At 40.6% G+C, this 27630-nt stretch overlaps 1 protein-coding gene across 1 annotated transcript in view; it reads right to left on the minus strand.

The window, feature by feature from the left end:
- Window positions 1–2961: 2961 nt before the first annotated feature.
- Window positions 2962–27630, minus strand: part of LOC107989327 (uncharacterized) — a 56329-nt gene continuing 31660 nt past the window's right edge. The window contains exons 2-5 of the mRNA XM_025060965.1: window positions 9842–9946; window positions 5843–5976; window positions 4948–5066; window positions 2962–3317 (exon numbers count right to left, since the gene is read on the minus strand). Coding sequence (XP_024916733.1) covers window positions 2962–3317; window positions 4948–5066; window positions 5843–5976; window positions 9842–9946 — 714 coding nt within the window. The remainder of the gene's footprint in view (window positions 3318–4947; window positions 5067–5842; window positions 5977–9841; window positions 9947–27630) is intronic.

Consider the following 27630-nt stretch of genomic DNA (forward strand, 5'->3'; position numbering starts at 1 on the left):
CTCCGTTCGGGATAAAGATGCTGACCCTCATACGAGTCTCCTCTGCGGCGGCTCTGAACCTCTTTATTGTAGCCACCGTTGTCATTTACACGACCGTAATCGCATGCGAGGTTACGCCTGTCCACGTCTGGACAACAGTCGTCCACAGTATCGCTAGCTTCACCCTGAGCTGCAGAGGACAGCGTTTCATTTGTGCTGTGCTCATTCACAAGTTGACATTGGTCAGCCGGTGTTCCATCAGTGGGGCGGCTGATAAAGTCATCTGACAGCAGCGTCACAGATTCGTTCTGTGTTTTTGCTGACCGGTCCATGACTGGACCAGCTGACGTGTCCTTGTCCTCGTCCGGGGCCACAGGTTCCTCATTGGCCAAGGTGTAGTCCTCGGGCCGCGGACTTGTTTCCTCAGGATTACATGTGCTCTGATCGTTACAGAGACAGTAGTCACTGACGGACGTCTCTGACGGGCTCTGTCTCCGCGTCTCAGCCTCGGTGCAGCCTTTACCACGGCAGCAGAAGTTTCTCTTATCGTCAGCGATGCAACAACTCTGCAATGTTCTCTCGTCATCATTTGTGTGGAGTAATATCCTGCAGAGATGTTGACAGCCCGCAGGTTTTTCCTCTTCACCGCTCTCAACCGTGTTACGCTTGTGACAAAGTCTCCCGGTCTGCTCGACAACTCTTCTGCTTTGTCTTCTCCCCCTTTTCCGTCTCTTTCTCGGTGTTGCCTCAGCCTCTGGCGATTCCGTCTTTCTCTTGCTGTCCTTTGAAAGGCTATGTCCGGAGAGGTTTATGTCTGCGCAGGTGGGTCTGATTCTTTCTTCCGTCTCTGTCTGCGGTTCAGACCAGCGTGGGGTTTGATCTAACGTGAGATTGCTATGTCCTGTCGGCGAGGCTTGTCTTTGACTATCTGCTGTTTCTCTTAGGCGAGCAGGAATCGGACTTATCCCCTGATCTCCCGCTATTCCCCCGTGAGACGCAGGAAGGGGACAATTTCTTAGTTCATGTGCCTCGTCCTGGCAGGCGAAAATGTGGCTAATCTCAAGATTGCACACGTTTTCTTTAGCATCCTGAGCGGGGCTTATCGCCGTCTTTCCCAGATGCCGCCGCGCTTCCTCGAGCAATCTTTCCTTCTTTTCTGCCCGTTTGCCCCCGTCTGTCTCGTCTGTCATTATGTCATTGTGTGCAGGTTTTGGTGTAATTGCAAGACAGCGTGGTGTTTCCACTGCAGAACCGTGGAGAGGTCTAATCACAGATTCACATGCAGCATCCCTGCAGAGTAGCTTTCCGAGGCCATGTTCCCACCCAGTGGCTGATTGCTGGGATTGATACCGGTTGGTCTCCCTTCTCACCTGCAGACACAGCTGGTTACACCGATTACAGCCATCCGCAGGAAGATTACTTAATAGCTCTCCCGTCTTCTCGTCCTTTCTGCCTGCCCTCTCCCGTTCCGTCTGATCATCTCTTATCCTTTTTTCTTCGTCGATTGTCTTCTTTTCTTCCCCTCGTACCAGCTGACTTGCTGCCAAATTGCTTAATAGCCCTTTTACCTTATTCTCGCCTTTCTCAGCGCCGTCTCCTCTCAACCTTTTTTCTTCTCTATCTTCAAGCGTCTCATTCACAGACACACTACTCATTACCCTCCTTCCTTTTACTGTGTCTTTTTTATCGGCAGGCTCTCCTCTCCGTCTTCTTCTTCTTCTTCTTCCCCTCTTTCTCATTCCTTTCCTCTCCCCTGGCCTCCTCTTCTTTTTCCTCCCCCTCCCCGCAGACTTTTGAATGGCTAATGCAAATCCAAGTCGGCTTTCAGTAGGACTGGGATCACAACTCAAAGTGTCTAAAGCATCATGACAGCCAGACGGAGACAGCTCTGCGCTGTTACACCGATTTACTTCGAGAGAACTCCCCGTCTGTCCTCCTTTACGCTGTTCCTCACTTGCATCGGTTTTAACCACATTCACCTTCTTATCTTTTGTCTTCCGTAAGGAGGTAAGTTGTTCGATCACAAACGGCCTTTTGCCGCAGTCCTTCAGCTCGCCGTTCTTATCCTCACACTTTTCTTTGGTCCTGTGGTTCGCTTTGAAGTCGTACAGGAGAGGGTTGACGCTGTAAGATATGGACGGTGACACCTTGGTGTAGCTAATCATCTCAGAAGGCCAAAGGTGGACTTTGCTGCCGTCGCGGCTGAGGACACGATAAAATGGCTCTTTGGGGCGACTTAATGGGCAAAGACTTGAGTCTTTAGCACAGTTTGACAAGAGGAAGCTGGACTCCTGGGGCTGAACTTGGACTAAAGACTCGGTGCTTTCAGCCGAAACGCCACAAGTATATTTTTTGGGGGGATTTACGGCCGGACTGATCACTTCTTTTAGTTCCTTGTTGCTGTCTAATGCGTTCTGATTTTCAACATCATTGTTAAAGTTAGAGTCTCCGTCTCCAGTTTTGATTTCGGGTCCACTCTTATTGTTAGTGCCAACACATAGAGAATCTGAGATCTCATTGGCAGGTAACCGTCCAGTCACCTTATCAGAGAACACACTAGCGCCAACGCTTTGCCGGATCCTAGTGTCCAAGAGAGCCACGGCTCCAGCAGTAACGTCCGCAGCCCTCGGCTGCTCACTTTCTACCTTTTCTCCCAAGTCTTTGGTTTTCACGTGTCCCGTCAATCTTTCGGACTTCCCGGACGAGCCGGAGCTCTGACCAGCCTGGATGAAAACTGTGGCTGATTGGTGGAGGAGGATGCAGTTCCTCTTAGGCAGCGAGAAGGACACAGGACGGAGCCGGTTGATGTTGATGCTGCTAATTGTTGCATTAGTGTCGGTGGTGAGGGTGGAGGTCGTAGCGGTCTCACCGCTAAAGCTAGTCATGGTTTTGTTGAAAATAGAGCCATTAGTATTTTCATTGGCAGAGACCTCATTAGAAGTAATGGAGCTATTTAAATGGTTATGAGCCCATGGGATCTTGTTAAAATGTCTTCTTGTTGTGTCGTTCAAAGCATTTGTTTTTTTCGCGCCCATGCCGGTGGTTATGAGCCCATGGGATCTTGTTAAAACGTCTTCTTGTTGTGGCGTTCAAAGCATTTGTTTTTTCCGCGCCCATGCCGGCGTTGGTAGTGATGGTGTAGTGTGGCAGAACGGTGGTGTTTTTAAGGTCACTGCAGTCCAGAGGCGTCCTCCTGATAATGCAGGGTTTAACTGTAGCAGTTGTAGCTGCATCCTTGGTTTCCAGTTGTTCACACATCAACTCTCTGTTGCTCAGACGTCCGGGGTCTAGCGCAGGGTCCACGGGAAGAAAAGGCTCAATCAGTGGTATTTGAGAATCTGGAAGGAAGGGAGAGCAGAAGCTATTGAAGCAGCTAATACCGGTGACATTCCGTTGATTCAAGAATATCTGAATCTCAATGTTTTTAGAAAGGGAAAAACAAAAACACTTTCTTTCTCACCGCAGAAATATATAAATGTTAAGACCTTTTAACAGAATTGAATGAATCTTCCATTTTAACAAATGACAAAAAGAGGGATGAGATTGGCGAAGGGCTGAGATTGGTGACAATTGCTGTGGCGACCTCTGATGAAGTGACGAGCCAAGTTATTCTTCAAGTTATAAAAGAAGTAAAATCATTTAAATGATTGGTATTTGCAACTTATTTCCCATTTCTTATGTCCCATTAGAATGTGGGTGGGGTCATTTTACGGCTAATGGCTATGTTATTGAGGTTGAGGTTATATGTTTTCTAAATTAGAGGGACGCTGTTGTTATACTACAGATGCGAATACATCTGTAGGGTAGGTGTACAGCTCCACAGAGCATCAGAGCTCGTACCACAGTTAGCTTGATGGCCATAATGTAGACATGTAAACAAAGTCAACTAAATCCATTTTTTTTCACTCTAATGACAAGCATATATAATGTTTTTTTTTTTTTACAAAGCTTAAACTCACTACTATCAAGTCATGCGGTACGGTATATATGCCGACTTTGCAGCTTTATGCTAATCCTTTTAAAGATGATTGAAAATCCTCCCTTTCAAGCCGTTCCCATCATTTTGCTCCCATCTAAAAAAAACATCCGATCCCAGTTTCTTTTTTTAAGTAGCTTTGTGTGTCTTCACTATGTTCCTCTACTTCCTCGCCAAACTTGTTTACTTTTCTTTAAAAGTCAATGATCTAACATAGGGGTGTCAAACTAAATTTGGTTCAGGGGAGCCATACAACCTAATTAGATGTCAATTACGTACAAATAAAAATAAGTCTATGTTTTTACCCCTTTTTTTCATGCAACAAATACAAATATATTAGAACATGTATTCATGTAATCTAATGTATTACAAAATGCATATTTAATGAAATATTTAACAAAATATTGCTAACATGAATTGTTTTCTTCACCTGAGACTGTGTTGAACCCCCAAACGGGCCAGTATTGGCCCGCAGGCCGTATGTTTGACACCCCTGATGTAGCATACACTGTAAGGGTTTTTAACTTACATTGCTAAACCTCGAGCCCAAGTCAAGCTGTAGCTGACTCCATGGTGGTGCATCTCAAAAAGTATAAAACGAAATCTTAGCTCTTGACTCAGTGTCAGGACAATTCTAGACAATTATTTGACAGTGTTTCCTAAAGTTGACGTCTAAACTGGAGCTGCGGCTCTAATCTAGTGATCTTACAGTTTCGTTTCAGTTGTCATTTTTCTTTTGTTTTTGTTTTTTTTGGCAGTTCCCTACGCTAACGTTATTCAGCATTTTTTTTATCTTTGAAGTCAAGCGTCAATAATGATATTTCACCGTCACTGCAGGACACCAGCCCTGTTTAATCTCTCAACGTGGAGCGTAATATCCTCGTCACCTAAATAAACACATACTCATAAGCTATTAAAACTGCTCACTACTTGGCTGCAGAGCTAAAAAAAAAAAAAAAAAAAGAAAAAGAAAAAAAAAAAAGACGGCTCACTTGTCTCTAGCGCGGAGCTGCCTTTGTACATGTCGACCCAGTTGTTCTCCCGTCTGGTCTGACTCACTGGATTGACGGCCACAGTAGTGGATCGGAACATAGGACCAGAACCAGGGGCACTAGGAGGATGAAAGTGATCATTAGGACAATAAGAATAAATTAGAAAATATATATCCATACAAAACAGTAACCTGTAAACCAATGTTAAGGGGAGGAAAAAAAAAAGTAGACACGGAAAAGCAGCTGAAATCCAGCCGAAAAATCAATTTCGCCACACTTCCCTCTCCCCATCTGTGTACCGGAAGTCACACTGTTTTTTCGCCAATTCAGTCTCAACTTTATACCCAGCTGCAATGGTGATTGGTCAGAAACACTAGACTGCCATTGTATTGGTTGCCTGGTTTAAACAGAGCACTGGTTTGCAATCTCACTCCCATATAACTAACATATCAGTCAGAACATCAAGCCGTTTCCAACATGCGTGGGCATACGCTGTAACAAAGAAAAACCCACATTAATAATCTCAGCTGAATGCATTGATTTAGGGGTCGTTAATGTTGGAACGTATCTCCAGGCGCTAGACTTACGTGCCCTCTCCTTGCGTAGGCTTCATCAGGTTCGGAGATGAAGCTCAGAGCTTAAATTGTACAGTCATGTGCTAGCATTGCATTCACATAAATTTTCATAAAATCTCCGATCTCTGTTTGGTCTCTCTCTATTACGCTTTTTTTTTGTTAGCTACAACAAGCCAAGTTCATATCAGCTGCATGGAAGCTTTGTTCAAACGTAGAAAGGTTTCGGCATCTTTCCAGGCTCGCAGTTAATTTTACCGAATCACAATGGCGCAGATGTTAAGGTTCTGTCATATATATATAAATATATATAGTTAACCCACCACTCTTCTGTCTTTCTTTCCTCTTGTTGCTGGAGCCTCCTCTGTACAATCGCCACTCTCTTCTCCCTGCGCTTCCTCTGTCTTCTGCAGCCCAGCGCTCGGTAAAACTCCCTCTGTTTCAGATCCTTCAGTCGCTGCAAGACCAGAAATGCGTTAGTAACAGTGTAAAATCGTTACATAAAAAAATAATACTTTCTGCTACTCTCAATAACATTTATACAGCTCCCTCATGCCTGATACCCAACAGATGATGCTTTCCAAATTTTCTCGATTTTTTTTTTTGGACGTAGCTTGATAGGTAACTTGAGGTTAAATATCTTGCCTGAGGACACATTAGCAAGTAACAAGGTCCAAACATGGACCCTCTGGGTGGACAACCCTACTTTAGGAATAAATCAGTAAGTAAAGAGGAATTAATTATTCATATATTGCTTCGTGATGTATCAGAGTTTCACCGCACTTTACACAGAAAGTACAACGAGATTCGGCACCGGTGAGCCGCCACCTGTGTTAAGGGCTGTTATAAGGGTATTGTAGTATTATAAAGGGGAGGTTACGGTGAAACATAGGTCTGGGTTAAAATGAATATTTACGCAGTTCACTGATTTGACTGAGCGACAATTTAGCGTGACTGTAAGCGTGCTAAGTTACAGCAGGTTTTATGCTATATTTTTTCAATGAGAGAGGAGCAGCAGAACACAAGAAAAGGTCTCGAGCCAAGAGGATAATTATATGATAAAACAGCAAACCATAGTATTTAGAGAGTTTGTATATTGTAGGGGTGTTTAGGGGGTGCCACAGGGAAGAGAACTTGGTCCTTTTCTTTTCGTATTCGATCAAAAGATTAAAATGAGGCGTTAAACTGCCCTCCTGGATTACCATGGCTGTTGGACGACACGCACTTACCACACATGCACACACATACACACACACACAAAAAACCACTCCAGGAAAAGGTTGGCAGAGCTCACAGGGTAAAGTGTGTGTGTGTTAAGAATCCTGCTGTGCTCAATCTTTTCGTTTCTTTTAAGTTTCAAGACGTCGAGGAACCATATTGTCCGCCTTACAAAACAGCTTTATTTTAAGGCTTTAATTGACTTAGCCAAGTAACTTTAATTCTGGTGTTTACTAAAATTAGTAACAGTAACAAATTTATTTTTAAATATGTAAAATATGGTCTGGTAAAATATATAAACGGTTGAAAATACTGCTATGATCAAGTACATTGTCTGATGATGAATCTACAGACCCTTGGGCACAAACACCGGAGAGGACGCTCCTTCCATGTAGCAAATTTAATTGTTTCTTTGCTGATGATATTACAGTAAATCACTGTTACGTATTGTACAGGTGGTTCTGGGTTTCGCAGCTGTTCTAATATAGAAAACAAATCAAATGTACTGGCTGTAAAAAGAAAACTGCCTCTTGTAGCAGAGATACATTTACGATACGTTGGTATTAATTTATGACGACAACAGTATATAAAAAAAAAACATCGACTGCCGTTGATTTAAAAAAAAACATCTGTGGCACAGACAGGTGGCGTAATGTTTTGACGTGTCTGTTGATAATGCTGTTTAGAAGCTCGTCTGATGAGTCCATAGGTCCGTAGGTCATTTGGTATCGGGTCGCAGTGGGGGACAGTGACAAAAATGTACTTCAGTTTTACTAAGTTATTTCATTACAAAAGAATCCAGTCATATCTCTTCTAATTTTTTCCCATTAAAAGATAATCTGGCAATGTGTCAAAACAACCTTCAACCATGGCGCAGTATTACTGGTGATACTGGCCGATCGGACTGCTGCACAGAAAAAAAAAAAAAAAATTCCCAAACAGTTGGCTTCATTTTAGGACACGACTGTTACGCACTTGTTTGCCCACGTTACCCAGATTCACATTCTGGATTCTCGTGCCAGCCGTTATGTCACTAAAATCCAAACCTTTTGTCATTTTTTTTTTCTCTCTCTATTATCCACCAGTTATGTACATGTCCAGCTTGAGAAAACAATGTTTCTGCAGAAGGTAGGAAGTGGAATTAATTGAGCCTACACCCTGGCAGGATGTCGGCGGTCTTGTTCCTGCATTATTAATGTACTGTACAGTGTGTCCAGTTTTATAGCTACACATGTGAGGTACATCAAAATTAGATGCCGGGTTTCTTTAAATGACTATTGATTCCGAGAACATGTTTTAAACAGATGACCCGAGGCATTTTAAAGCATTATAACACACAAGTGGATTAGGGTTGTATTAAAGCCTGAGGCGTTTAAGTGCTGTACCGACAGGTAATATGATTTCAGAGTCCATCCTTTTGACACGCAACCAGTGGACTGATTTAAGGGCTGGTGTAATATCTTCAGCATCCTTGGTGTAAGTGAGGAGAGCGAACGAGCGCCAGCTGGCTGTTTGATTCTTCCAGACACTAGTGTGAAAAATGAAGACGTAAACACACACTATTTTTGCTTGTTTTTTTTAATAACGTTTCTGTGTTTACCTTCTTTACTACATTAGATAGTGATACGGTGTTTATTCTGAACTGTCCAACATATGGCCCGTGGGCCAAAACTAGTCCGCCAGGGCAGTGTTTCCCAAACGTTTTTTTCTGGGGACCCGTATTTTAAAAAGTCACAAACCCTTCGCGACCCAAGTTAATAGACGTTATTCGTAACCTCCTGGGAAACATGATGCGAGATGACCCCCCAAAAAAAACCCCCGAGGGTAGCGACCCAGTCTTTGGGAAACAGAGCGCTCGTGGGTTCAATCTGGCCCCAGCGACCCAGTCTTTGGGAAACAGAGCGCTTGTGGGTTCAATCTGGCCCCAGCTTGATACATTTTGAAAGTGTAAACTGCACAAAACACTTTATGTGGATGATGTTTTGTCAAATTATATTTCATTAAATATACAGTGGGTACGGAAAGTATTTAGACCCCCTTAAATTCCCTCAAAAACTAAAGTATGCATAAGGTAAATGGCCCGGGAATGTATTGCAATTATTTTGCGTCAAAGTAACTGCAAATTCCTAAAAGACAAAACACTGAACAAACAGAAAAATCTTTAAAATTGATATTTGCTCTTGTATTTATTTATTTTATTAGTTTGGATTTTATAGGAAATCGTGATGAGTCCAAAAGAATATGTTAAATTTTATTTAATATTTTTACTTATTTGAATTACACAAAATTCAAGACAATGCTCAGTCTACTCAAATTGATCGTCAACTTGCGGCCTGTGGTGTCCAGCCCACTAAAATGTTTAATCTGGCCCATTCCAAAATAAACATTAAATAATAACACAAATTAGACAAAACATGACTTTTTGATTTTTGTGTATGGCCCCCAAGGATTCTGTCCAGAACAATTATATAAATATATTTAGTGACCCCTGCTGTACAGTAAAAGACCTGCACACAACTGCAACGTTACTCAATTTTCGGCATGAGTTGGAACTCGCATACTGTACATGAGTACATACTTGGGAGCCATGATGAAGGTGGAAAAAAAGAACGCAACAAAGGATAGTGAATGTAGCATAACCGGTGAACGAAAACAAAGACGTTCTTTGTAACTAGATCCTGTGCGTTTTTTTTTTTAAGGCGGTACGTCGGAATGATGAAAATGTCTTTCTTAATACATTTGTCGGAGATGGCGAGGTAACAACGAAACGGCGCAGGCTGATGACCCCATAAAACGTGGACGTTCAGTATAAGTTTACATACGTTTTTGAAAAAAAAAAAAATGTTTTCACAATTAAAACAATCGTAGAAAATCGCAACTACTTTGTCTTTGGTTCATAAAATAATTGAAGCCGTGCACCGCCTACTCCATCGACGACCCATCTGCTTCATAAGAAACAGTTGACCTCCAGGAATCTGCAGTGCTCTGCATTTCCAAGTGTCACCCGCGTCTGCTTGATTTTTGATCACCGCCGTGTGTTGGGCCTCGTAAGTTATACACGACTCAGCAGTGACCTTGGTCAAGAGTCCGAGGTTGTGACTCACCTGCTTGTGGTGATGGTCATAGGAGTTGATGTGGTTGTCAAACTGTTGGTGTCTCACATACTGTTTGTCACACAGCTCACAGTAGAACTTTGAATCACTTTCCTCCTAAACAGAAACAGACGGGGAAAAAAAAAATTTACATTTGCAACTGTAAGTGAAACAGAAATGCACGTTGAGAAAATTCTACAAATTATGGCCGTAGAAATCACTGCAATTCAATCTGTTGATTTGCAAAGATTAATCACATTTTTAATGTATGTGCACATAGCATATCTAATAATTTCGCTAATTTCATTTATTGTTGTTTTTTTTTTTTTTTAAATCAGATTTTCTTCAAATCAAGCCAACAGACTTTCTTTCTAAGACGAAGAAGGAAGTTACGCGGTAAATCAGGGTGACAATTATTAATTGTTCGTCAGTAAATCTGGCAGCGAATCAGCGACGAATTCACCAATAAACAGGAGGAACAGTAAAGGGCGAGAGCCAATAAGTAGAACAACTGCTGCTTGGGAGGCGGGACATGTAAACAAGATCGGAACTTAGCGAATGTTTGTCCAGATGTCAAACTCATCAGTCTACCTGTTGTCATTTGTCTGTCTGTTACAGCAATATACATTCTTTGATTTTTAAAATGTCGATTAATCATGAGAAGTTACAGCCGTGATTAATCAACGTTCACCTTGTGATTAATCTGAATCAAACTTTGAATCAACTGACAACCCTGATTCAAGTATGTTTGAAAAAAATATATAAATATATATTAATATATATATATATATATATATTTATAAATATATTTTTTTTCACAGACTAGTATATCATTCTAATCAGATCAAATACTCAGTAAAAGTGAAAAAAAAAACAAGGATGAATTATGGAATGAATTATAATGCGTGTTTCTTAAAATGTATTTGATTTAATTTTTAAATTTTTTTATATGTATTTAAATGTAATACTGCAACCGAGGTAGTAAAGTTGTAGTGTTGATATGAGTCGGGTGTAGTGCTGGGCTACAGACCATTGACACAACTAGGATAGAAGGGAGTTCAATATTATTCTGTTTGGTGAAATACTTTAGTTACTGAATGCAACGAAAGGTTACTACAAATAAAGGTCGTTTTTTTTTTTTTCCTTTTTCCCAGATACATGGTATTTTCGAATGCACTCCGAGCCGCACCAACCCGTCATCACTCGCACGCACAAAGTGGAGACCTCAATTCTTGACCTTGAATGGAGGTCTTCACCCTGAGGGCAGTTTTGTCTCTCCCTCTCCCTTTCTCTCAAACAGTACTTTCTCCCAGTAAGGCCTATTATTTTCCTGTATTTTTTTTTTTTTTTGGGTGCGATTTTCTCGAAAGTGTTTTGGGACAGAACTCAAGTACGAGGAAGAATAAATATGATAATGAAAATTTACCAGATAAAGCCAACGGGAGGAGAAACACAGACAAACTCATTTAAGCCCTAATGGTTCCCCCCAGTCGTCGTCATCCTCGGCTATCACCAGGAGGATCTCCTCTATTCGGTCAGCATTAGCTCATCAAACAAATGATGCTTTTGCTACCGTAATTTCATTAAACACACAGAGAAAAAAAATGATCCATTATTCTATTACGGAGCAAAACATCGCATTTGCATTATTTAATTAAAATGGCGCTGGTTTTCATTATTTAATTAAAATGGCGCTGGTTTGCATTATGTAATTAAAGATGTCATTGGGTTAAATTAACCTACTTGAATTTTTTTTTTTTTCCCCCCATTACACTTGCCTGACTAGGAACTCAAATGAAAACACATTACAATTTCGGAAGCGTTCTTTAAACGTTGAGACAAACACAAAGAAACGCCAAACGCCTAATTGTTAAGGTTAATATTTAATTTCCTTAACGCATTTGCACAAATCGCCTTTGGCAGTGTAAAATATCAACATCATGATCATCGAAATAGTAAATACGTTTTAAAAAAAAAAATACTAATGCTTAGCAACATTGTGCCAACCTGTTGCTAAGTCTTAGTACATATACGTATTTTCCTCTTGTAACCAGTTTTGTTATCAAACCATTCTATGGAAAATACACATAAAGGCTGTTCTTAGAAGTAAGGTTATACATAAAAGACGTATAGGACATGTCACATTTACTGTAGACAGCGACTTAGGACAATTGACTGAGAAAAGAACCTTAATTATGTCAAAAGAAACACATTCAGATCAACATTTCATCTAAACCAGTGGTTCCCAATCCCAGGTGCGGGGTCCGATGCCAGTCCGTAGGTCATTTAGTATCGGGACACAGTGGAAAAGATGTACTTCAGTTTTACAAATTCACTTAATTCAAATTCATTTCCCTGTCAATGTTTCAAAACAACAGGTCATTCAGACTCTGATACTGAAAAATATAGTCTGAAAGATGCTTTATTTTGAAAATGTAATGGTCCTTTGACAATGGCGCGTTGTTACCGGTCCGCAGTAACAGCTGATACCGGCCGACTGGTCCTTAGGAGATAGTGTAATTTCCGACAGGCATTAAACTACATCAACACAGAGTCGGACAAATGGTTCCAATGTTTCCTGATTGAATTCTATACACTGTACAGATTCCAATCTAATAAATACATTGGCTGCGTTTGAAATAGAATGCATGGAGTGTAACAGGAATTCACAGCTTCGAAACTCTCCAAGTTTATCTCGAAACTATTTATTTATATGTTTAACAGTGGAATTTCCACAGAACTGATATCTGCTACCAAACGAAAGAATTAAAAATAACCAATCGGTTGCAATATGCCAATTAATTTTCTCTGCTGGAACCTCGAGTGTCATTGTACACGTGTGCGATGAAAATCTGCAGTATCTCGGTATAAGAAAAAAACACTCAATTTCACTAAGACACCCAGGACCATTTTTTAGACTGATAAAAAAAAACAAAAAAAAAACCCCGAAAAAAAACTAGAAGGCAGTGTTAAATACAGCAGGTGGCGTAGCTGTTTGTGGGAAATGGCGAGTGTGCCTGTGTGACCCAACGCGAACTACACCGAGGACAATTTTATGACGATTTCTATGATTTAACAATCTTGTCCCTTTTTTTTTTTTTTTCCTTGCAAAAGTCTGTTCCAAAAACATTTTCACAGCCAAGATCGATTTTTCTCTTTCCTGCTGTTTTAACCCAGCAGAAAAATGGAAGGTGAGACCGCTCCTGTTACTACAGCTACTGGTAATAATAAAGATGAGGGAGATTAAAATTGGAACCTAAGTGTAAAACGTCACCCCAGAATGACATAATTATATGTGAAACACAACAGAAAACTACAAATTTAAGAAGAGGGAGGGAATTCGGTGGAGAAAAAAAACTCGGTTTTCAGTGGAGAAAAAGGAAACGATACATTCGGCTTCTGGGGTAGTCAGAAACTAGTCTAATTCTGGGCAAATGTACATGAAAGTATCTTGAGTATCTTGGGATACTCAATACGGGGACCTCGGTTTACGAACTTGTTCCTTCATTCCGATGTACGGGGTTAAAACAAATTTCACACAGGAACTAGTTGGACACCGGGGTAGGCGACTACGTTATCACCCAGCTCCAAACATCGGATTGTGCTACATTCACTTTCTTATGTTTTTTTTGTTGTTGTTCGTTTGGGAACCTTTTTGCCCTTCATCATGGCTTACAGGCATAAGTCAGACTCTTCTGATGTTTTTATGTGCTAGATTATGATGCTACCACAGTGTTAGCGAAGTTACTTTACTAGAAAATGGTAGAAGGCAAATGTATGTGCTAAACATTTTACTACTTTAAATGTATGTACTTTTACACTACAGTAATGGACGCCTGTAACCGTGTCTGTTCCGCTGTACTCTATCAATCCATCCATCCATCCATCCATCCATCCATCCATCCATCTCTCCATCCATCTATCTATCCTCTCTGTCTCTCCATCCATCCATCCATCCATCCATCCAATTTTAAAAGTCTTCTTTGATCTTTTTGTGAATGTTCCAGATCGTTACTGAGTCTGGAAACGAGTCATACATATTTCAGACCACAGAACTGAAGTGAGCAGAACGCCCTTAAACCTTCGTCCTCCGTTTTTTTTTTTTTTTTTTTTTTTTGACTCGGTGTTAAATTTTAACCAATGCCGTTTCAAATCCTCCTTTTCTTTTATTCTTCTTTCTCGTCACTAGATACAATTAATGTGAGCGAAAAGACGGCGAAAAGCAGCAAATATTTTACAATTTAAGATGTCTGACTCGCTTAATATCTTCAAATGTATTACTTTCCCCGAAACAAAGCTGACGGCTGTAACTAATTTGATTTTTGATGTCTTATAACTGCCCTGAGAGTCTGAAGTGAGAAGATTTGTGGAGTGTAGCACATCTTCAGCTTTTTCCCCCGTTCCAGCCTCACACGCTCACTGAGCTGGTCCTGCAAATGACTTTTCTTACTGACATCTCTCCTCTTCTCTCTCTTCTCTCCCTCAGGCTTCTTTCTCCCAGCTTTCTGAACGCTAATGACGAACAGCAGTCACTGTATAGAAAGACAGACTTTTTTTTTTTTTTTTTTTTTTTAAATAAGACATTTCTTCATCTTTAACACATTGAGAAAGTAGCCTTCACAGTGATCAATTTGTGATCTCAAAGGTACGGCGCATTGATCTCTCTGTTGTTTAAGGTGCAGAACACAGTGTCAGCAGTTACTTTAGGTGTAAAAAAAAACCCCAGTATAATTAAATAAAATACTAGTGATGTCCAATAATGCTGATGTTTTTTGGGCCCAATATTAGCATAATTATGTAATATCTGTAAGAATGATTATCGGTTTTTCCTCTGATAATAGAAACCCGATAACGCAATGCCTGGGTTTCGCCAAATGATGTGTGCACTAAAAACTGTTTTGGGGAAAAACAGCTGTATATGAAAGTGAAAGTCACTAGATGGCATTGCATTGCAGCTTTTATTTTATTAATCTATTTTATTAATCTGGTGCCAGCAACTCGTACAGTGGTTTGTCCAGATACATAAATAAACATTGCCAGGCCTATATCGATAAAATTAGGTGTTTGGACAATATCGGCATTTCGGAAACAGGCAAAAAGTTAGTATCAGTACCACCGTGCGGCTCAGGGGCTCCTCCCTCTAGGTCAGGGGTGTCAAACATACGGCCCATGGGCCAAAACCGGCCCGCCCGGGTGTTCAATACGACCTGCTTAATGAATGTTGAAAGTTGAAAGTTTAAATATAATTAAATAATCATAAATAAATAATAATAAATATCTAATATACTTGTACTTGTTAGCATGAAAATCAAGGGGGAAAAACTTGGGCTTATTGTTATTTATAGTCAATCATGTTATGATTGTACTGGTACCGGCCCACTTGACATCTAATCAGGCTGTATGCGGCCGGTGTCAAACATATGGCCCATGGGCCAAAACCGGCCCGCCCGGGAGGTTCAATTCAGCGCGCGCTTAATGAATGTTAAAAGTGAAAATAGGCACAAACACTGCATGTTAGTGATGTTTTGTCAAATATTTAATTAAATATATATATATTTTTTTTCTAATATATTTGTACGTATTTGCAGGGAAACAAATGGGAAAAAACATGTACTTAGTGTTATTTGATGGTAATTATATTAAGATTGTACTGGTCCAACCGACCCACTTGACATCTAATCAGGCTGTATGCGACCTCTGAACCAGAATAAATTTGACACCCCTGGATTAGAAGATTCAGTTTCCCTCCGTTTTGTGCCTCGTGTTGGTTGATTTTAAATAAACCTTGTTCATTATTGAACTCGTTCTTAATCTCAATCTTGATTCCCGAACTCATTTTGTATAAGTTAAAACCGCGATTTACATTATCGAACAACTTATTTGTATAATCTGTGTTCGGAATACATTGACAGAATTATCTAGATAAACCATAAAGGCGTGATACATCATCCGTACAGTAGTTACAGATGACGTCAAGTGAATGTAGTTATACCAGGCAAGAGGACAAAGGCTAAAGAGGGGTAAGAGCTACTGCTGATTCAGCCCCATCACTGCTATCATGGAATGTCCTTGCACAAGACTCTGACCCTCAAATTGCCTTCGATGGCTGTGTCAGCAGTGAGTCAAATGATGTGTGATAGAAGAGGGCTCTCCAAAGAAATGGTGTGGGAATGGTTGAATGTCAATGAATTCCAGTTGTCACCACAATGTTTGTGGAAGGAGTAAAATGGCCACTGCAACTGAGCAGGTGGTGCTGACACAGCTCCACCACATTTTAGGTCGTAATCCTCAACTATTGCAGAATCTTTATCCGATTTTTTTCCAAATCTTCGTAAGGAGATCCGATTTTTTTCCAAATCTTCGTAAGGAAAGATGAATTTCCAACTATGGATACTCGGGCATTTCTCATTTTTAAGAAATTATTTTAATATTGTCAGACAGACACAGACGTTAAAACTAGGGATGTCGGTCCGATGTTAGCATAATTATGCTAATATCTGTAAGAATCGTTATCGTTTTTTTTCCGATAATGTGATGCCTGTGTTTCGCCAAATATGCTGGAATCGCTTGCGGGGTCCTGAGATGTTTACCGCAGTTGTGGAGAAAAAAACGACTGCACATATTGATATCGGGTGATATCGGAATCAGAAATGGAGTGTTTGGCATATCGGATTTTGGCAAAATTTAAAAAAGTTAGTATCGGTCATCCCTAATTCAAATTAAAACAGAATACTTTTATCAAATGTCTCGAGGTCAGTAGAGGACTCAAACTTTTAATAAAGATATTTTCTAAAAAAAATAATTTCCTCTCCCTCCGTGAACAGGCTTTTCAGTTATGTGATCATTGTACAAAAGGCCTAGTGTCAGTCAAACGTGTAATTCATCAAGTTAAGAAACTCTGCGGCATGGACTTTATTAACTGCTTTTTCTGGGCCGCATTTGGGGCCCCCGCGCCTCGAGTTTGACACGTATCATATATACATATCCGCAGCAGGCTGTGAGAGGGTTCAGTGTGTGTGCTGTGCTGTCAACCTCCACGTTGACAGGGAGGGCGGCGATTAGTAACAAACAACAGTCCCTCTGTCTCTGCAGATCTCATAAACATCATCAGGCAGCATTTTTAATTAAGACACCATTCTACCATGAAGAATCTTCCACCTACACACACACACACAGTCATTACTCTTCTTGTTCAGATTTGCACTAATATCATCTCACTCAAAAGACAAACGCTGTGAACACAGTCTTAAGGTCTCACATGTGCACACCTGTCACGTACATGCAGAGCAGCCCAGATTTCCTACACGCTCTAAACGTGTCTCCATGCGAGGTGCTAACGTCTACAATTACTGCTTTACTATGCCTTCTCATATAAGCCCTAGAGAAACGCATAGTAAGCCCCCTTACGATTTATGTATTTTTGGGTATCTGATTGGTTGGATACATTTGAGCATCTGATTGGCCAATGAATGAATGTCCCTTATAGGCCAAAAAACAAAAAAAAAACAAAAAAAAACCTGAGCAATCTGACAGTGATTGAGTGATTTTCTATGTAAATGGAGCCATATGATTGGCTGAAAAAAAAATCAGTTGTCTGGTTGGCTGATTGATTTAACATGATACGTGAATGCGATCCATTTTTTTTGTCCAATGGAGCGGTTTCATTGCGCAAAAAAATGGAAGAACAGAGCAATCGGATTGGTCATAAAATAGAGAAATCGGAAAAAAAAAAAAAAATCGAATCCAAATTTCCTGTGCATTTTAAATGTGGCTTTATGCGAGGCGCTAACAACAGCTAATATGCCTATACCTCATATAGGCCCTTGTGAAACGCATAGTAAGCAAGTTCGCCGTTGTCCTGCCTTCACCTTACGATTTATATATTGGGTATCTGATTGGCGGATACATTGGAGCATCTGATTGGCCAATAATTGAATGTCCCTGATAGGCCAAAAAAAACCCCCAAAAAAGTGGCTTTATGTGAGGCGCTAACAACCGCAAATATTGCCATACTATGCCTTCTCATATAAGCCCTAGTGAAACGCATAGTAAGCAAGTGTCCTGCTTTCCCCTTACCTAAACGTTTCTTCTACCGTCAGTAACACAGAGAAACCCTGTTTTTTCTTTTCCCCGCTCATTTAAAAATAAAGCAAAGTCAGGGAAAAAGTATACGGCCAGATGTTGAGAATGTGGTGTCTGAAAAGATACCTCACGAGAACATGCTAAACATTTTTTCTCTTTTCTGCTGCCTGTGAAGAAACAATTAGACGTGTGCATATTTGATCACTTGGTGTAACAATCCTCTGCGTTTTGAATAGAGAGATTTAAAAGCCACTCAAGTCACTGGTTTCCATTTGAATGTTGCTCCATTCACATTTTAGCACCAGCACAAAACGTACCAGCCTGTTCTGATACAAAACCTCCAAGTGTAAAGAAGTGCCAGCAAATAAGTGTCCAAATAAACCCAAGCACATTTACCTTGGTACACACATAAGATAGACCTCACACTGATACATTTCTCCAATACATGATTTTTTACTTACTTCTCTGGAAATTCTTTTTTTAGCCGCCCCTAACCTTAACCGATCAACTTGAACATTTCTGTCGGCATGTGAACGTACGCCGTGTAATGGTCAGGTACACCTTTATTTTGTGATTGACGAATATTGTTTATTGAGTTGAGTCGCAAAGGTTTGTGACTTTTGAAAATATGGGTCCCCAGTGGTAACTTGGCACCTGGTGGACTCGAACCTGAAGCCTTCTGGACCCAAATCCGCTTAACCTTAACCACTAAGCCACCAAAAACTGACACATTAGCTTTTTTCATTTATTAATTATCATCGATACTCAGTTGAAACCCTTGCGAGATACAGCGGTACCTCCGGAGATTTTCCTCGTGGTACAAGGAAACCTCGAGTCACGAGTGCTCAACCGAGCTTCGTTTCGTTACGTTTCTCACTCACTGTCCCTCGTTGGGTTATTTTTTTTATGCGTTAGAGGATGGAACTAAACGTCTTCTCTCAACACAGCGTGATCCAGCATAAGTGACTTCACATTCGGTGTGTTGGGTTTTTTTTTTTTTTTTTCTTCTTTTGAGAAGAAATGTCTTTTCTTCTGCACACTGAAACGTGTCGTCCTCCCAGGCCCGACACATCTTGAGGTCTATACCAAATGTGGAGTTTCATACACATGGGAGGACTGTGTGTTTGAATGTAGGCTGCGGCCTACAGACACACAAGATCAAACATATGGCAGAGCCCGCCGGCACCGTAGATGTAATGCTGAATTTTATGCATATTTTATTCAAGTGGTACAAACAGGCTAAGCAAAAGTACTGAGAGTCGTGTTTTTCATTCAACCAGAGCACATCTGAAAGTACAGATTATGTAATGCAGATGAGGAATTTTAAGTTTGGGTTTTTTTCCGGGGGGGCAGGGGGTTGTGCATAATTAAGAAACTCAGCCTTCTGTTGTTGCTAGTTTTGTGAATAGATATGTCCTTGATAGACAGAATTGAATGAGTTGTCTGAAATAGATATGTTGGTTCAAATTTATTTGTCCTCTGATTCTGTTCTGATTCTAACGATGGAAAACTGGACGGCGGCCAAATCCTCGCTGCTTGAACCTGTTATAAAAATAATACTAACCCAGGGAAAATTTTTTTTTTTCTCGTTACATGCGTGTAATGTTTTTACAGAGAATATAGAGAATATTTAGTATTTCTAAAAAAAAAAAAATAAATAAAAATTGGGGGATAAAGTAAAGTATCCTACCCCATTTCTAGCTAAACAGCTAATGCTACATCTGACTTAAAACAGACCATTTTGATTGGTCTTGGATCTTGTTTACACAGTATCTGTTGCTGGGATGTATGATTGGACGATGGCGGTTTTGTGGCGGGGGGTATTGCGAAAGCGCCATTCCTTTCTTTTCCAGTTCCTTTGAGCGCCGCAAAAACAAAAGCGACAGCCTTTTTTTTTCCCCAAATAAAAGCAGGTGAACAACAGACGTTCACAAAAATAAAATAAATATATATATATAATTTATAAAGATATATGTAATATATTATAATAATATAAGATATAAAATGTATTTCATATTTTGCATTCATTTATATAGAGATTTCTTTTGTAATAATTTGTTAAAAATTTCACAATTGCCCCTAAAAATTAATGTAAAACTCATGCATAAAGGCTAAGATGCTAAGATGCTTTTAGCCTTTTCTACACCATCTATAAATAAATTATATACTTTGGAAAAGTGCGTCGGTTTGAAAAGCTGAACGGGCCGCATCCGGCCCCCGGGCCTTATTTTGCCCATGCGTGTTCTAGGTAATGCCGGGCAACAATCAAACTTTGAAATAGAAGAAAATCATGTCGATAAAAGTTAAAAAGTTAAAGTTGTGTTTTGTCTACGTTTGCAACAACGTTAGGATTGCAAGCATTATTAATTGTCCCTATTAAATCTGCTCAACAGTATTGAACTGACAGGTCTTAACGATGACTTACGATTATTAATACGTAGGACGAAGATCTGGACTAATAGCAGGCTACTCGAGCCACATTTTCCCCTAATCCAGAAATGCGACCTCAACTTAACATCTCAGATAAGTTCAGTCCAGAGAACCATGTAGAACAAATCATTTCCTGTTGAAATGTCCTTGCCGACGCTCCGACGTGACAATGACTTCAAAAGACATTCCTCAGCCCATGTTTATCTTGGTAACATCTTGGTTTATGTACACCCCCGCTTCATTGCCGATCATGAGTAACAGCACCCAGTTTCATTTTGCAAAACTTTTTACTAGCGCTATTAATCTATTATTAAGTACGAAGCCTTAAAATTTGCTGTCTTGTGAAAAAGTGTTTTAGTTTTTTTTTTTTTTTTTTTTTTTTTTTTAGTCGATGAATAAATCTCTTTGAAATTTCCCCCAGGAAGTGACGAGCCACAATGGATTCAACCTAAAATCACATGCACACTTTTCTTTTAACGTCTTTTTGTGGCAGTTGCTTTAGTTTACGGCTCTCTCGTTGAGAGAAAGCTGTAACAACAATTGTTGTGGACAAGAATAGAGAGGGTCAATGATGGGGGTAAAAAAAAAAAAAGATTTGTGTATTTGCGTGAATTACAGTAAACAGAGAGAGAGAGAGAGAAAAGGTGGAAATGACAAAAGAAGCGACAGAAGCAAACGACCGATGCAGGAATTACATTCTTCTTCATCTTTCCTTTCATTCTCCCGTGTTTTTTTTCCCCTCCCCTCTGTCTCTACATATCTCTGTCTTTCTTTTCCCTGTCTCTCATCTTTCAAGACATTTCATCATCAGCCGTACAGCGGGGGACTAGTAAAGAGAAAAACAACTCCGTTGAAGCTTCTGCTTCATCTTTTTTTTTACTTGAAACAAGACAGACATCACAATGATGCAGTTGGGATCCGCCTCCGAATTTGTTCGCAGGTCCTACCTGCCACGCGCGTCTAATGATCTTTCTCAATTAAAAATGCGGGGAATGAACCAATGCATTGTGCCACGTCTGCTTCTAACGGCGCTGCAATCTTTCAGCGTTCGCATCGGGGTCATATTTCATTGTTTTGTTTTTAAATATTTTGCGACTCAGTCCAGTCTGGACACACAATTTTTGACTAGCAGCGCCAGTCTCCCTCCAGCAGATGGCGATCTATGCGATAACACTTTTATCACCTATGCCAAGAGCCGTCCATGCTCAGACATGGGTTAGAGCAGTGTATGTAATGAGAACCCGATAACATGTATATTTTTATCCGTACCAAACCGCTGTATGAGTTGCTGCCACCTAGTGACTGGAGGCTAGTTATCATTCAAGCATTACAGCAGTGGTACACTTATGTCCAGTGTGTCATATTCCATTGGAAGACGCCCCCCCCCCCTCCCCCCCGGCACCCCACTATTTGAGAAGAACATTTTTGTACCAAGGACATGTTGGCCGGTGTTAGCCATTACTGCGGAACAGTAATACTGCGCCATCATTGGAGGATCATAAAATATTCATAATAAAACATCTTTTAGACTTTATTCTGTTAGTATCAGAGTCTGAATGAGCTTCTGTTTTGAAACATCACCAGATTATCTTTGAATGAAAAAAGTATAAGAGATATGACAGGATTCTTTGGGAATGAAGTAAATCCACTTACAGTTTAACTTCAAGCAAAAACATTGTCAAATAAAATGTCAGAATAAAATGGGATCATCACAAAGACACTTTTTTAACGTGTCTACGTAAACCTGCGCACACTTCAACACATCCTACTGGTGACCCAAGTTTGGGCCACGACCCTACGTTTAAGAATCCCAATACGTTTTTTTTTTCGCCTTGTGATAAATCTTAAATGACAAGTCATTACCTTGCACTTAAATTCAAATACAGGTTTTTTTTTTTATCTCCAGCAGGGGTCACCACCATGACAACTTCAAAAGTTTTTATATGAAACTCGTACTAAGTGTGGATAAGTAAATAATTTAGCCAAAAAGTGTCTAGGAAGGAAGTTTTTTTGGACTGTTACTGTATGTCGCCTCCCTCTCTCTCTGTACAAATATACATATATATTTATATATTTACAAGTATACTGTGTATATATATACACACATACACGCTTGGCTGCTTATTGGCAATAAAAAAAATACCAGCTCATACTGCAACTGTAAAAAAAAAAAAAAAAAAAAAAATCACTCATTTTCCACAAAATGATGAGTGGGTTATAAAAACAAAAGTTACAGACTTCACTGTAGAGTTAGTCTTTAGAAGTCGTAATTCGAGACTCGCTGTTCAAAAGAGACTTTGATGCTCGTTCGCGTGAGAGATCATCTATAATGCATGGTCATTTTTTTTTTTTTCTTTATTCTAATCTCTACTTGTGTTTTGGATCCTAACCTCATTAGTTACCCATAATTACACTCTCGGTCTGGCGTGCTGGCACTTCAGGAAATCCCACTAAAAATGCAGTAGGGTAGAAGTGAGACAGACGTGGGGGACAATCATATCGCTGTACATGACTTTAATGAGTCTTCCTCGAGCGAAAGCATCAGCTCGAAAAGTCGTGTCCTATAAATAAACATCGGTCATCCTCTCTGAACGCAGTAAGGAGAGGGTTTTTTTTTTTTTTTTTTGAGCGTTATCTTCCCATTTTGACAGCAAATGGGAGGTGCAGTCAAGCCGATCTGAGCCAAAGGGGTCTGCTGTCTACCCACCACCCTCTGCCCAACTCCCCTTTGGATGGTGAAATCCCTTTTCCTGCAGGCTGCACATGCCGCCAAAAAAATAACACAGCGGCACGTTGGATCGAGCAAGTGTGACACTTTGACCAAACATTTTTCGACGAATATTTCTAAAAAGAAAAGAGGAGAGAGAGAGAGTTTGTGTGTTTACAAGTAGACAGTCAAAAGGGCCAGGAAGGAAACCAAAGGATAATCTTCCAAGACCACAGCTCTCCAATCATCACTCATCATTTTGGTCACAAAATTATCCTGTGTTGACGAAGTCCTCATCCCCGGCGTTTTGTTCTTACGTCGCCGTCTCACATCATTTTATTAAGCTAGTCTTGTTCCATCATTCCGACATACGGCGTCAAAACAAAATTTGCACAGGAAGTAGTTAGCGAAGCGGATGAAATCCTTGTCAAGTGCGGCTTGTTTACACGTGAATTCTGACTTCTGGCGAAAATCGCGATATGGCACACCGTAGCAATGGAATTCTGACTTAAGTCAAAAGCTCCCTGGGCTAAAAAAATCAAATCCTAGCTTCTTACATCCTCCAACATAACCTTCTGCGAATGTCTTCAACGTGTACGTTACAGTAGGTGTCGAAATGTTGAAATTTAGGAAGTAGATTAGCATTCCTAAATTTCAAACCTGAGATCTCTTCTGATTTGTCAGAAACGAATTACATTTACTCAAGTTACTGTAACTGAGTATTTTTTGAGTAATTTGTGATATTTAAGTCGTTTTGGGATTTGGGGTTTTTACTCAAGTTACTGTAACTGAGTATTTCTTGAATAATTTGTAATTTATAAGTAGTTTTGGGAATAGGTCATTTTACTTTTACTCAAGTACATTTGGACTCAAGTATTTTACTTCACTACGTTGGAAAAGAACGCATTACTGAAGTACATTTGGACTCAAGTATTTTACTACGTTGGAAAAGAACGCATTACTAAGTAAAACGTTAAATGCGGGGAAAAACAATCTGCATTGACGTACGCATTGCGTACGGATTTCCCACCGAAAAAAAAAAAAAAACTGCGTGTGCGTACGCATTTTCCCACTATTTTATTGTAGCCAGAGAACGTTGACTAAAAGACAGACTCTAGCCTGTCATTGGACGATGGTGATTGAGGATTGACGATCAGAGGTGACTCAGAAAGAGGAGCAAATTCTTGGCCGTATCTCAGCCAGCTCTTTGTTTTCAAATGCAAACGAGGCAATAATTTTTATAATGCGATGTAAAAATGTTCCTGCCCCCGGTGGACAGAGCTGTCACTGTCAGAACTAAAGTGTTCTTTAGTGGCTTGAATTTGCAGTGTAAGCGTTTAAAATGGATCGTAGAATTCCACTGGTATTTGAACTGTTGATTAAAAACAATTCATTCACAGTTTGGATGGAGGAATCAGGTAATTTAAAGTAACTAATTAACTTTTACGCAAAAGTACATTTTAAATAAAGTACTTTTTTACTTTTACTCGAGTAGAATTTAAAATGGGTACTTTTACTTTTTAGTAGTAGATTTTTAAATGGGTACTTTTACTTTTTAGTGCTTTTCCCGCCTCTGTCCGTGACACCTGTCTGCACATTTACATTGTTCTCTATCCATCACTTTGCAATTTTTACATTTTTCACTTTTTTTTATCCACGTATAATCCGCAACTCTCCCGATCATTTTGCAAAATTGTATCTACTCATTAACACTCATCCTTGTTTTGTGTCAGTTGCCGGTATTGTGTCTACTCCAGACTCAGCTTCTTCGCACACCGACCGTAGTCCGTCTTGCTTTTGATAACCTTCATTCTTCTTCACTTCTACCGGCTCTCTATTTTGGCTAACATTCACTGTGTCACCTGCCTTCATCTGTCAACTCTGTCCATCACCGCTGCAAAAAAAGACTACGGTTCAGAGCTGATCCCTGATGTAGCCGCACCCCTGTTGTGAACCCATCTGTCTCTCTAAGCAGGTCTTCAATCTTCTGTCTCACTCTTGATGCTATCCCTCTAAACGCAGTACTCCAAAAAAAACAACTTAACCCCCATCAAATATGAATGCAGTTTTTCCATCAAACCTACGTATATAGTAATACTTTGGAATGAAAAACTTTATTTCATTTTTAAAAATTATTTATAATTATAATGTTGTGCTGTTATTTGTTGAAGACTCACCACCTTACTGTTGGTCAGTGGTTCTCAATTATTGTCTGTCAGGCCTCCACTAGGGGGACCCTTTTTCACGCCCCCTATCTGAATTGAAATACTATTGAGAACCTGATTATATGTATTTTATTTTCTACACAAACCACTGTATGCGTTGCTGCCACCTAGTGACCCGGAGGCTTATTACAGCAGCGGCGCACATATTCCATTGGAAGCCTCTCACGCCCAATCCGCTTCCTCCCCCGCATCCCCCCCCACTATTTGAGTTAGTACTGTGTTAACAAGAACTAGTGACTTTTTTCATTTTAGACATAAAAAATAAGTTTAGGAAGTTAATTTCGAGGCGAAAGGTGCCATCATCAATATTTGAGAAGCAGGAAATTCGTCTGCAGCAAGTCACAAAGAAAGAGAGTTTGTAACAGAGGCTGGGTGCCGGAAATTCGTCTGCAGCAAGTCACAAAGTGCGAGAGATAGAGAGTTTGTAACAGAGGCTGGGTGCTGTGATTGACTAAGACGGGAAGTAGCTAACACAAGACAGCAAAAGTACATCGTAACAGAAAAGTACGTCAAAGGATGTGTTACCTCGGTACGGCGGTTCTTCTCCGCAACCTCTCTCTGACCCGCTACAGTGCGACTGCGGCAGGAAGACTTGTTTTGACTTGTGTTTGTATCTGTTGCTATATTTAATACTTAGCGCTGTGATGAGCAACTGTTCGGAACTTTTAAATCTAAACTTCTAGATTCTTTAAAAAAAAAAAAATAGTGCCTTTTTTCTTATCGCAAGCCCATCTGCAGAAAATGACTTTGAATTTACGAGCAAATGGGAACCAGTGTTTTTTTTTTCTTCTTTCATCAAATCCTAAAACAGCGTTTGTCTGTGTTTCGAGGCTAAAGTGATTGCTACAAGTAGAAAAAGGTATAAAGTGCTTAATTGAAGAGTTACAGCTGAAACGTTTTTTTTTGATCCAAAGGAAGGACACCAAAGAATTCGAGCAACAGCACGACTGCTAAGGCAGAGGCGGCACTCCGGTGTAGCGCCGCGCTAACGCTTATCTGCGACTTTTGAAGTGTCAACTGAACAAAGCGCTAATCAAACCGCCAGCATCTGGCGTTATAGATTTGGACCAGGAATAGACAGCCCTGTGTTTAACCTTTACCCACCTCACCCCACCACTTTGCTGCCTCCGCTGCGTCTGCGTCTTCGGGTCCTGGGGTGGGCAAATCTGCTGTCTGCCTGAATTGCCTGAGCGACAAAGGCATGACCAGAGAAAGGCTTAGCTTCAGTCTCTGACCCCACGCTTTTTTAACTCGCATTTAATAAGGCCACTTTTTGGCCCGCCCCTGAACCTTTTCTCATTTTATTTGGTGGGCTGAGTTTACCGCAAGCACAAATACACACTCACTCACACACACACATTCACCGGCTTTGTCAGGATCATACCGCGCACTCACACATTCACCGGCTTTGTCAGGATCAGACCTACTACTCCACTACTACTCGCACGGCGCTGATATCTCCATCCACACACTGGCGCAAACAAACACATATACGTCAGTGTCGGACACGTAACCCGGAGCGCTTAAAAACCGCGAAAAATACACACACACACATACGTGTTACACATACATGTGGGGACACTTTCCTCATTGAAATGCAAAGTGCTGGTGGTTCAATTGATTTTCACTTGATCTAAAACCCACACTGTAAGTGTGTGTGTGTGTGTAAGTGTGTGTGTGTGTGTGTATGTGGTCAGCTTGGCACAGCTTCTCCAGGCTGAGTAAAGATTATGGCTCAGAGATTTTCAATTCTCCTTCTCGCTTTTCTCTTCTTCCCCTTCTCCTGAGCTCTTGCTCTTTCCTTCTCTCCCCTTCCCCCGTTTTCCAATCCCCCACACAATCTCTCTCTCTCTCTCTCGCTCTCTCTCTCTCTCTCTCTCTCTCGCTTGTCATGTCTCTTTATTGCTGTTTACTTCATCAATCTCCGTCTTTCCTTTGCTCCAAACGCGAAGGGTTTCTTGTAAACGACGACGCGATGAAACAGGGCAGAAAAACGGAGATCGGAAAACGGGGAGGCAGCGACAGATCCTGACGAATAAATACGCTTTATGGAAGACGGTATGAACGTGGATGAAGGGAGGGATTGAGGAAGACGAGTGGGGGGACAAAAACCACTGGGAGGTAAATAAGGAAGAGACTGGAGGGAAAGATAAGTTGGCAATTACTAAGACTTGGAATCAGTTTCCCAAAAATAATGAAGCACAAACCGGGAAAAAGGCCGTGGAAAGGATTGATGACGGAAGCCGCGAAAAAGCCCCAGTGCCTTACTTTTAATATCCAACATTAGGAACTGGCACGTCAGAAACAGCCCTCTGTGAGATCAGGCTACACCCCCCCAACCCCCCCACCCCCCAACA

The sequence above is a fragment of the Cynoglossus semilaevis genome, chromosome 12 (genome assembly GCF_000523025.1).
Source record: "Cynoglossus semilaevis isolate Cse_v1.0 chromosome 12, Cse_v1.0, whole genome shotgun sequence".
Taxonomy (NCBI): Eukaryota; Metazoa; Chordata; class Actinopteri; order Pleuronectiformes; family Cynoglossidae; genus Cynoglossus; species Cynoglossus semilaevis.